The 15186-nt window shown below is 32.1% G+C and overlaps 1 protein-coding gene across 2 annotated transcripts in view; it reads left to right on the forward strand.

Annotated features, from left to right (window-relative positions):
- The window catches only part of radil (Ras association and DIL domains), a 51041-nt gene extending 40332 nt beyond the window's left edge, over positions 1-10709 (forward strand). For both annotated transcript variants that reach the window (XM_084714957.1, XM_084714958.1), the window contains exons 19-20: positions 9419-9558; positions 10322-10709. In XM_084714957.1, coding sequence (XP_084571083.1) covers positions 9419-9558; positions 10322-10421 — 240 coding nt within the window. In that variant the 3' untranslated portion in view covers positions 10422-10709. The remainder of the gene's footprint in view (positions 1-9418; positions 9559-10321) is intronic.
- The last annotated feature ends 4477 nt before the right edge of the window (positions 10710-15186 follow it).

Raw genomic sequence — 15186 nt, forward strand, 5'->3', positions numbered from 1 at the left:
TAAAATACATTACATACATACATACATACATACATACATACATACATACATACCAAAAATACATTACATACATACATACATACATACCAAAAATACATACATACATACATACATACATACCAAAAATACATACATACCAAAAATACATACATACATACATACATACATACCAAAAATACATACATACCAAAAATACATACATACATACATACCAAAAATACATACATACATACCAAAAATACATACATACATACATACATACATACATACATTACATACATACATACATACATACATACATACCAAAAATACATACATACATACATACATACATACATACATACATACCAAAAATACATACATACATACATACATACATACCAAAAATACATACATACATACATACATACCAAAAATACATACATACCAAAAATACATATAAACCCCCAAGAAATAACCAAGTCAGTTGTGATTATGTTTTGTCATTTTTATGCCGAACATTTTCATTAAACCTGTACTTACTGTACTGTACCTGTACTGTACTTACTTACTAAATCTCACGGTATGTCAGCTGACCACTATCACTTGACATAGGCTAGAGGAAGATGGTAAATGGTCCGTATTGTCACACACTGATGGCGGAAGAGCTGCCATGCAAGACATTAACCACGACCCATCAGGAGCGGTTAAGGGTTCGCTGTCTTGCTCAGGGACACCTCAACATGACCTCTGTAGGCCAGGATCGAACCAGCAACGGTTACAAGATGGCCACTCTACCCACTGAGCCATACCGCCCCGTCATTCAAAGTGATATAATAACCATTTATGAGAGCATATATTTATGTCAAATTTTAAATAATGTGTTGGTGTTATGAATACCTATGCATACCCTCGTCAAATGAAGTGTTACTTAAATTTGTTTTGTTGGTTTGTGGTTGTTTTCACGAGGTCGTGATTCGTTGGAAAACTGTGGAGAGCGAAGTATGTTTAGGGAAGCAATAGTTATTCTCTTGTTTCAAAGTCAGTGTATTTAACAGTCTTAGATTCTCAAAACACAAAATACAATTACCTCCTTTGGTGACCAGAATTCCAGCTCAGATATATCTGAGTGAATATAATAGCCTATAACATATAACCAATCCTCAAAGGACATACATGCATACATGCATGCATACATACATACATACATACATACATACCAAAAATACATACATACATACATACATACATACATACCAAAAATACATACATACATACATACATACATACATACATACATACATACCAAAAATACATACATACATACATACCAAAAATACATACATATATACATACATACATACATACCAAAAATACATACATACATACATACCAAAAATACATACATACATACATACATACATACATACATACATACCAAAAATACATACATACATACATACATACATACATACATACCAAAAATACATACATACATACATACATACATACATACATACATACATACATACATACCAAAAATACATACATACATACATACATACCAAAAATACATACAGACATACATACATACATACATACATTACATACATAAAATACATTACATACATACATACATACATACATAAAATACATTACATACATACATACATACATACCAAAAATACATACATACATACATACATACATACATACCAAAAATACATACATACATACATACATACATACATACATACATACCAAAAATACATACATACATACATACATACATACATACATACCAAAAATACATACATACATACATACATACATACATACCAAAAATACATACATACATACATACATACATACCAAAAATACATACATACATACATACATACATACCAAAAATACATACATACATACATACCAAAAATACATACATACATACATACATACATACATACATTACATACATACATACATTACATACATACATACATACATACATACATACATACATACATACATACATACATAAAATACATTACATACATACATACATACCAAAAATACATACATACATACATACCAAAAATACATACATACATACATACATACATACCAAAAATACATACATACCAAAAATACATACATACATACATACCAAAAATACATACATACCAAAAATACATACATACATACATACATACCAAAAATACATACATACATACATACCAAAAATACATACATAAATACATACATACATACCAAAAATACATACATACATACATACATACCAAAAATACATACATACATACATACATACATACATACATACATACATTACATACATACATACATACATACATACATACATTACATACATACATTACATACATACATACATACCAAAAATACATACATTACATACATACATACATACCAAAAATAAATACATACATACATACATACCAAAAATACATACATACCAAAAATACATACATTACATACATACATACATACCAAAAATAAATACATACATACATACATACCAAAAATACATACATACATACATACATACATACCAAAAATACATACATACATACATACATACATACATACCAAAAATACATACATACATACATACATACCAAAAATACATACATACATACATACATACATTACATACATAAAATACATTACATACATAAAATACATTACATACATACATACATACATACCAAAAATACATACATACATACATACATACATACATACATACATACCAAAAATACATACATACCAAAAATACATACATACCAAAAATACATACATACATACATACATACATACCAAAAATACATACATACATACATACCAAAAATACATACATACATACATACATACATACATACATACATACATACATACATAAAATACATTACATACATACATACATACATACATACATACATACATACCAAAAATACATTACATACATACATACATACATACATACCAAAAATACATACATACATACATACATACATACCAAAAATACATACATACCAAAAATACATACATACATACATACATACATACCAAAAATACATACATACCAAAAATACATACATACATACATACCAAAAATACATACATACATACCAAAAATACATACATACATACATACATACATACATACATTACATACATACATACATACATACATACATACCAAAAATACATACATACATACATACATACATACATACATACATACATACCAAAAATACATACATACATACATACATACATACATACCAAAAATACATACATACCAAAAATACATATAAACCCCCAAGAAATAACCAAGTCAGTTGTGATTATGTTTTGTCATTTTTATGCCGAACATTTTCATTAAACCTGTACTTACTGTACTGTACCTGTACTGTACTTACTTACTAAATCTCACGGTATGTCAGCTGACCACTATCACTTGACATAGGCTAGAGGAAGATGGTAAATGGTCCGTATTGTCACACACTGATGGCGGAAGAGCTGCCATGCAAGACATTAACCACGACCCATCAGGAGCGGTTAAGGGTTCGCTGTCTTGCTCAGGGACACCTCAACATGACCTCTGTAGGCCAGGATCGAACCAGCAACGGTTACAAGATGGCCACTCTACCCACTGAGCCATACCGCCCCGTCATTCAAAGTGATATAATAACCATTTATGAGAGCATATATTTATGTCAAATTTTAAATAATGTGTTGGTGTTATGAATACCTATGCATACCCTCGTCAAATGAAGTGTTACTTAAATTTGTTTTGTTGGTTTGTGGTTGTTTTCACGAGGTCGTGATTCGTTGGAAAACTGTGGAGAGCGAAGTATGTTTAGGGAAGCAATAGTTATTCTCTTGTTTCAAAGTCAGTGTATTTAACAGTCTTAGATTCTCAAAACACAAAATACAATTACCTCCTTTGGTGACCAGAATTCCAGCTCAGATATATCTGAGTGAATATAATAGCCTATAACATATAACCAATCCTCAAAGGACATACATGCATACATGCATGCATACATACATACATACATACATACATACCAAAAATACATACATACATACATACATACATACATACCAAAAATACATACATACATACATACATACATACATACATACATACATACATACCAAAAATACATACATACATACATACCAAAAATACATACATATATACATACATACATACATACCAAAAATACATACATACATACATACCAAAAATACATACATACATACATACATACATACATACATACATACATACCAAAAATACATACATACATACATACATACATACATACATACCAAAAATACATACATACATACATACATACATACATACATACATACATACATACATACCAAAAATACATACATACATACATACATACCAAAAATACATACAGACATACATACATACATACATACATTACATACATAAAATACATTACATACATACATACATACATACATAAAATACATTACATACATACATACATACATACCAAAAATACATACATACATACATACATACATACATACCAAAAATACATACATACATACATACATACATACATACATACATACCAAAAATACATACATACATACATACATACATACCAAAAATACATACATACATACATACATACATACATACCAAAAATACATACATACATACATACATACATACCAAAAATACATACATACATACATACATACATACCAAAAATACATACATACATACATACCAAAAATACATACATACATACATACATACATACATACATTACATACATACATACATTACATACATACATACATACATACATACATACATACATACATACATACATAAAATACATTACATACATACATACATACCAAAAATACATACATACATACATACCAAAAATACATACATACATACATACATACATACCAAAAATACATACATACCAAAAATACATACATACATACATACATACCAAAAATACATACATACATACATACCAAAAATACATACATAAATACATACATACATACCAAAAATACATACATACATACATACATACCAAAAATACATACATACATACATACATACATACATACATACATACATTACATACATACATACATACATACATACATACATTACATACATACATTACATACATACATACATACCAAAAATACATACATTACATACATACATACATACCAAAAATAAATACATACATACATACATACCAAAAATACATACATACCAAAAATACATACATTACATACATACATACATACCAAAAATAAATACATACATACATACATACCAAAAATACATACATACATACATACATACATACCAAAAATACATACATACATACATACATACATACATACCAAAAATACATACATACATACATACATACCAAAAATACATACATACATACATACATACATTACATACATAAAATACATTACATACATAAAATACATTACATACATACATACATACATACCAAAAATACATACATACATACATACATACATACATACATACATACCAAAAATACATACATACCAAAAATACATACATACCAAAAATACATACATACATACATACATACATACCAAAAATACATACATACATACATACCAAAAATACATACATACATACATACATACATACATACATACATACATAAAATACATTACATACATACATACATACATACATACATACATACATACCAAAAATACATTACATACATACATACATACATACATACCAAAAATACATACATACATACATACATACATACCAAAAATACATACATACCAAAAATACATACATACATACATACATACATACCAAAAATACATACATACCAAAAATACATACATACATACATACCAAAAATACATACATACATACCAAAAATACATACATACATACATACATACATACATACATACATTACATACATACATACATACATACATACATACCAAAAATACATACATACATACATACATACATACATACATACATACATACCAAAAATACATACATACATACATACATACATACATACCAAAAATACATACATACCAAAAATACATATAAACCCCCAAGAAATAACCAAGTCAGTTGTGATTATGTTTTGTCATTTTTATGCCGAACATTTTCATTAAACCTGTACTTACTGTACTGTACCTGTACTGTACTTACTTACTAAATCTCACGGTATGTCAGCTGACCACTATCACTTGACATAGGCTAGAGGAAGATGGTAAATGGTCCGTATTGTCACACACTGATGGCGGAAGAGCTGCCATGCAAGACATTAACCACGACCCATCAGGAGCGGTTAAGGGTTCGCTGTCTTGCTCAGGGACACCTCAACATGACCTCTGTAGGCCAGGATCGAACCAGCAACGGTTACAAGATGGCCACTCTACCCACTGAGCCATACCGCCCCGTCATTCAAAGTGATATAATAACCATTTATGAGAGCATATATTTATGTCAAATTTTAAATAATGTGTTGGTGTTATGAATACCTATGCATACCCTCGTCAAATGAAGTGTTACTTAAATTTGTTTTGTTGGTTTGTGGTTGTTTTCACGAGGTCGTGATTCGTTGGAAAACTGTGGAGAGCGAAGTATGTTTAGGGAAGCAATAGTTATTCTCTTGTTTCAAAGTCAGTGTATTTAACAGTCTTAGATTCTCAAAACACAAAATACAATTACCTCCTTTGGTGACCAGAATTCCAGCTCAGATATATCTGAGTGAATATAATAGCCTATAACATATAACCAATCCTCAAAGGACATACATGCATACATGCATGCATACATACATACATACATACATACCAAAAATACATACATACATACATACATACATACATACCAAAAATACATACATACATACATACATACATACATACATACCAAAAATACATACATACATACATACCAAAAATACATACATATATACATACATACATACATACCAAAAATACATACATACATACATACCAAAAATACATACATACATACATACATACATACATACATACATACCAAAAATACATACATACATACATACATACATACATACCAAAAATACATACATACATACATACATACATACATACATACATACATACATACCAAAAATACATACATACATACATACATACCAAAAATACATACAGACATACATACATACATACATACATTACATACATAAAATACATTACATACATACATACATACATACATAAAATACATTACATACATACATACATACATACATACCAAAAATACATACATACATACATACATACATACCAAAAATACATACATACATACATACATACATACATACATACCAAAAATACATACATACATACATACATACATACATACCAAAAATACATACATACATACATACATACATACCAAAAATACATACATACATACATACATACCAAAAATACATACATACATACATACATACATACCAAAAATACATACATACATACATACCAAAAATACATACATACATACATACATACATACATACATTACATACATAAAATACATTACATACATACATACATACATACATAAAATACATTACATACATACATACATACCAAAAATACATACATACATACATACCAAAAATACATACATACATACATACCAAAAATACATACATACATACATACATACATACCAAAAATACATACATACCAAAAATACATACATACATACATACCAAAAATACATACATACCAAAAATACATACATACATACATACATACCAAAAATACATACATACATACATACCAAAAATACATACATAAATACATACATACATACCAAAAATACATACATACATACATACATACCAAAAATACATACATACATACATACATACATACATACATACATACATACATTACATACATACATTACATACATACATACATACCAAAAATACATACATTACATACATACATACATACCAAAAATAAATACATACATACATACATACCAAAAATACATACATACCAAAAATACATACATTACATACATACATACATACCAAAAATAAATACATACATACATACATACCAAAAATACATACATACATACATACATACATACCAAAAATACATACATACATACATACATACATACCAAAAATACATACATACATACATACATACCAAAAATACATACATACATACATACATACATTACATACATAAAATACATTACATACATAAAATACATTACATACATACATACATACATACCAAAAATACATACATACATACATACATACATACATACATACCAAAAATACATACATACATACATACATACCAAAAATACATACATACATACATACATACCAAAAATACATACATACATACATACATACATACCAAAAATACATACATACATACATACATACCAAAAATACATACATACATACATACATACATACATACCAAAAATACATACATACATACATACATACATACATACATACCAAAAATACATACATACATACATACATACATACATACATACCAAAAATACATACATACATACATACATACATACATACATACATACTGTGGAGAGCGAAGTATGTTTAGGGAAGCAATAGTTATTCTCTTGTTTCAAAGTCAGTGTATTTAACAGTCTTAGATTCTCAAAACACAAAATATAGACCTCTATATTACATTATCTGTCAAGTTTTACATTATAATTTTTTTTTTAAAAAAGACCCACCTGAAAATGTAATAAATCTCCAATAATGTAATAAGGTATTACATTATCGGTAAAAATGTTATTACAATATCAGTCAGAATATTTTATTACATTATTGGTCAAGTTATTACATTATTGGGTTTTATTACATTTTCGATTGAGTTAAGTGCAAATTTTATTACATTTTCAGGCATTATTACATTTTCAGTAAATTATTACATTATTGGGTGCTACATGCTTCTCAAATGTGACAACTTGCAGCTTTTCTGTTTTATGTAATTGTACATTAATATCTTTGGCTTAGTTTACCACAGACTCCTCTTTTACCTGCAGGAGATCAGTGGTAACACAGCATGACAGATAGACATCCTGTTGCTATGGTTACCTGCAGCTTATTATAACTTACAGACAGTGTCCTGTAGAAGTTTTAATGAACACCTGCCAGCTCTCATAAAACAGGCATTTTCATTTGACGTGATATAAATTGTCGTGTCATTCAGATCTACCAGATGTTCACCTGAATGATAAGACACACACATATACTCTTAAAACTTGTCCCTCCTGCAGCACACTCCACTCAACGCTCCAGGCATTTACATCCGGACTCTGATCCCCGACGGTCCTGCAGCCTCAGATGGCAGACTGAGGATCGGAGATCGCATCCTGGCTGTGAACGGGACCAGTCTGATCGGAGCAGACTACCAGAGGTACAGACAGTTTTCCACTGCTGAAGTTTTGTGACCAGAACAAAGAGCTGGTGGAGATTAATGATACAAGTGGATGATGATGATTGTCAGCAATCTTCACACTATGTTAAAGGAGAAATCCGTAATATATTTACTGTCCTTTATCATAAAATGACATTATATGTCAGAGGTTAAGGAAACATGCTAAGTTGAAATACTTGCCTCTGACAGCAATGCTACAGCCAAGGTCAATTTCCTGGCAGGAGTAACTGTTTCAGTTCTCGTTTTCCGTTAATTAGAGTTCATATTAATGCCGAATGTTTGCAAAATGAGTGAGTGTCTTTTTAAGAGTCATAAAACATTAATAATCTTTTCAAAAGAGTAGATGCTTATAATGGTTAAATTGAGCAAAATTTAAATGGAGTCTGGCAGGCAGTCACTAAACTCTAAACTCCTCCAGCCTGCTGAGCATCTTTGCGTCTGGAGAGAAGAGGGCTGGTGAAACAGCCCGCTTCAACCATAGATCGGATATTAAATAGGAATTCAACCTTTTTAATATGCAGTTTGTGGCTCCAGCTCACTATTTGGACTGCAGTACTCATTTTTGGATGTGCAGTTACTACATATTGCTCCTTTAACCACAACTGTCAGCCTCTTAAGCCAATTGATTACTTTGATTGATTGATGCTCGCTCAGACACTGATGCTCCTTCATCCTCACTCTTGTCTCTGCTGAGCTTCATGTAACTGGACCCTGTGTTTCTCTCCCTATTTCCTCCTCGCAGCGCGGTGGATCTGATTCGTCTGGGTGGAGGTCGCCTTCGTTTCCTGGTAGCCAAGTCCGACCCCGACGTCTCCGAGAAGATCAGTGCCTCCTCCTGCTGACCGTGACGAGGAGGGATACAGATGTGTGCACCGATGGAACAGGGTACACACAAACACACAGCCCATATGTACATCCTGAAATATGAATGTGAAAACTACCGTCAGCACAGCACAAAGCCAAGCAATCAAACAGGAGATAGCGCTCCGTGACTCCACTCCACAGCTGCCAGACCTTCTCCTGTCACGCTGACTCCTACTGGGTTTGTGTGACAGACAGAAGACGTAACCCACGGCGACATCAAAGGAGTGCGCTGTGAGGAAACGTTGCCTAATTAATCAGCGTCGGAGGTGGGCGAGGTCTTAGCAGTCAGTATGCAGTCTGATGTGGTTTTAAGCACAGTAGATTGTAGGGTTTAAATTTCTCTCCTGTCAGCCCGCGGAGCGCGAGCGCGAGCGCACACTGGACTTTTTCCCACCTGTTTTTAGAATCATTTGTATTAGTGACTCAGACATTAAGTAGCATGGTGAAATAGCTACCCAGCTCTCAGACAAAGAGACTCAAGCTGAAACTGTACTTTACAATTCTAAAAGCATTTGCAGACGGACAACTTAAGACTTCCTCAGTGGACGCCGGATGTCTTACACAGAGCTTTTAGAGCGGAATGTTTTCTAAACCTGTTTGTTAGCAGCTCCCAAAGCACCATCACCGTCTGCTCAACAGACCAAACGATTGTGTATGAATGTTGACTTTTGTACTGGAGAGAGTGGGAGGAAGCAAACTGAAGAATGTCAAGACACACAGCCCAGCTTCTCCCATTAAACACCGAACCTCATCACTGGACTTTACCTCCGCTGGAAAAGAGACGAACTCTTGACGCTTGACATGCACAGAGGATGTGCAGCTCTTGTTTATCAATTACCGGATCATGAAGGCGAAACGCGTCGCTCCAGAGTTTCTGATGCACAATCCTGGTGTGTATAAACCACAGTTTTGTTGTGAATAATATGCTGGATGTATCTGGTTATTAAGAGGTGTAAATATTTGTTTGTAAATATTTAACACTTGGTCACGTATTGTTTGGACTTTCAAAAGAGAAACTGCATTTGGGGAACTGCTCAATCTTTTGTTTTTCAGAAATATGTTGGTCAGTAAACACTGAAACCCACTGATGGAAAAAAAGAAACATATTTCCTAGATTGAGAGAAATATCATGGGTTGTGTATTTTTGTTTCTAAATGTCATTAATTTGTTTCAAGGTTATTAACTGAAAGTATAACTACACCCAAATTACCAAAAAATGTTATTTTACTTCTAGTGGTATCTAGCCATGGCAGACAGTTGTTTTGTTTAGGCTTGACAGATTTACTGCAGGTTTCAACAAACTAAATTAATAAGACCATTATAGCTGCAGCAATACATTGCTATTAATCAACTGTTTAATTAATCGGCAGCTACTTTCGATAATCGATTATTCGTTTAGAGTTGTTTCTTTAAGAGAAAAAATGTCCAGGGTCTCTGATTCCAGCTTTTCAAATGTGAATATTTTCTGGTTTATTTATTCCTCTATGAATGTAAACTGAATGTCTTTGGACAAAATTGAGAAACATTTCAGGATGTCACCTTGGGCTTTGAAAAATGGTCAACATTTTTTTTATTTTTCTGACATGTTATTGCTTATTTGTTAAAAAGATGGCGAGATTAATCGATGATGAAAATCAGTTGCAGCCCTGAAGACCATATTGAATGAAATTTGAAGCCTGTTTCATATCTTTACAGGCGTACAAGATGTCAAGTCCAGAGCACCTCCACTTTTAATGTTGGCTTTCATCCAAACGCTGTTCGCAAGTTGCTATCCGGAGTTGCGGCAATTAACGTTACGGTAACAGCAGCAATGGGTCACTCTGGGGCTGGAATTTGGTGATGCTCCCTGTATGAATGCAGAACACTGGGTGATGGCAGGTGTTTACTGATGGAATTTATGGCGGCTTTATGTTTTCTTGACTTCTCATGCGACATAATTAATTCATAATTTGAGTTTTCTTCCTCGTTGTTTTCAGCAGGCTGTAAATCAAGCTCTAAATGCACCGATCTCAAGCCAGATCTTTTAAACTTGCACTTACCAATATTCATATTATTCTGCCCCGCCTTTTTTTTTTTCTTCTAGTTTGAACACATTCATCTTTGTTCTTTTGTTTGGGCTTTCAGCAGCAACATTGCAGCTATCATACAGAGTTCAACTGTGATTATAGGCAAAGTAACAGTGACAGTAAAGTAAGGTAAACAGAAAGTTTAGAACTTTTTTTTTTCCTCTCATGAGGAGATGTCACCTTTGCCTGTACATCACATTGACACACTAGCTGTTCAATCCAATCAATTTTTAAGACCTATCAAAATTGTCAGACATTTTAAGGCCTAAAATTCAGATTATTGGATTTGAGACTTTTTAAAGGGACCCTGTAAAATTTCTCCTCATTGTATTGGGTTGGAGGACAAATTTTGTTTGTGGTTATTCACAGCATTGACAAATTACATTTAAAAAAACAGCAGTTGTCTTTCTAGACATAACAAGTTGCTCTTGATAATCCACTGACTTCACTAAGATTTTTATAAGGACTCTTTCTGTGACAGAAAAGGTTAAATTGTCCATCTTAACATTTCAAGTGAAGACAGTTCACTGTGAATTATCCAGAGCAACAGGGTTATTTTTAAAGTAATTTTTCAAAGCTGTGAGCACAAAACAAAAAAAAAGTCCACTGACTATCTGTGTGGCTCAATGCCAGAAAGAACTTTTTTTTTTTTTTTTTATGTAACCATACGTATTCTTTAAAAGGAGGTTCAGCTAGAATAATAACAGGTCACCTTTCATAAAGTCCTTAATTCAAAGCTGAGGTCACAACAAGAAAGCAAAAAGCCACGCTGAGTCAGTTCTTTGCTGCTGACCTCAGCTCCCCTGAGACACTCACTGGATCAGCACCTCAGGGGCAGTGACCCTCTGCCACCTGAGACCAGCACCTCTTACACAGCTGCAATTATTTTCATTATTTATTAATCTGCCGCTATTTAGTCTGTAAAATGTTTGAATTGAAAGACTGAATTCAAAAGTATATGTATTCAAACCCACATACTGAATTCGAGAAAGCTGAACTAGTATTTTTACCTGATAAATGACCAAAACAATTGACTAATTTATTAATTGTTTAAGTAGTAACGATTTTTCCTGTTATTGTTGCACTGTTTGTTATTTTAATTTATTATTATTTACACGGTGGCTAAAATTTCAGTCTAAATGTTGTTTCTTTTTTTCCATCAGCTTTGTTTCCCGCTCCACATTTGATTCTGTTAATTTCTTTAACAGTAACATTTTATTTTTGTGCATTTCAAGGTTTGTATGACACTGATTTCATGCATGTCTATTCTTCTCTGTTCATTATTTATACTGTTAAAAAAAAAGTGATGGCACTTAAGAATAAAGATTGTTGGATACTTGCATTTTCCTGCTTAGAATCCAAATGTAAACAACAGCATGGCTGACACCTGATCACATGAGAGAAGACAACAAAATTGTTTAAGTCAATGAGGAATTTTAATTTGTGCTACACATTTTAACAAATCACAAAAACAGGAACATTTAAAAATACTTATACTTCTCTATTTCCAGAATGTTTACGTATTGATGACAGCTGTTTTTTTTTTTTTTTACATATAGCAAAATATTTTTTCTTTTTTCCAAAATAAGAAAAAAATACCTTCTAAATAGCTTTGTCATTTAGCAGATAGAGCAGCATACAATCATTACGCATCTTTTTTTGTTTTTTTTCCTAATAATGTGCAACAACAATCACTGAAACCTTGCGCAAATTGTGCCTGATTGCCAGCTAAAAAAAAAAACGAGGCGTGTGCGAGGACGTTGGGAAAAGCTAAAGGCAGAGTGAGAATGAGAGAATAGAGAGGTGGGGGGGGGAGAAAGTGCTGGAGAATATCTAATTAAGGCAGTGTCTGTGACAGCTTGATGCCTCTGGAGAGACAGCAAAGATAGAGACTGCTCACTGAAGAGGGGGACAGAGGTAGATTGGGAGAAAGAGGGAAAGATTTAAGGGAAATTGAAAGCAAAAGTAGAGAGCAAAGCGTAGAAAAGATTGCAAGGGAAAGATTTAAGGGAAATTGAAAGCAAAAGTAGAGAGCAAAGCGTAGAAAAGATTGCAAAAGTACCACACCGACAGAAAGAAAGAAAGAAAGAAAGAAAGAAAGGAAAAAAAAAGACAAGAGCAGTTGAAATTTGTGGTCATGTGTTGGTCCCGCCCTTCCCCTGATAAAACTGATACAAGTCTACTGATGCAACATTAACTGTCACCATTGTAGTGTTGCTGATCATGTACTGTTAAAGAAGCGCCGTGTTAATCTAAAAAGGTAAAGCTGTCTAAAGGTTAAAATAAAATGACAAAAAATTGTAGAAATATTTAAGGCTTTAAGGATTATTACAATAATGCTTTTCTGTGCTAAGACGAACAAAACTGTACGCACAGGCTGTTCCATTTCTCCTTTTACCTCTACTGAAACGAGAAAAAAAAATTAAAACAACAATCAGTTTGTCTACATTAGGTTAGCTCCACTTCAATCAACTCCAAATAGTTGCCTCTTTTTGTTTGCCCTTCTCTGCTGTCCAATCACCCAGATCGTCTTGAATCTGAGGAGCTTCACACTGATAAACCAAACTGAAAAGTCCTGGTTTGTTATTCTTCTGATCTCTTCTTCCCAAAACAATGCCATTTTCTTTTTGTGCTTTAGAGAGAAGGCAAGAACAAGAGACGCCTCACATTCTGGTCT

The sequence above is a fragment of the Lutjanus erythropterus genome, chromosome 3 (assembly GCF_056507025.1).
Source record: "Lutjanus erythropterus isolate fLutEry1 chromosome 3, fLutEry1.hap2, whole genome shotgun sequence".
Lineage (NCBI taxonomy): Eukaryota > Metazoa > Chordata > Actinopteri > Lutjaniformes > Lutjanidae > Lutjanus > Lutjanus erythropterus.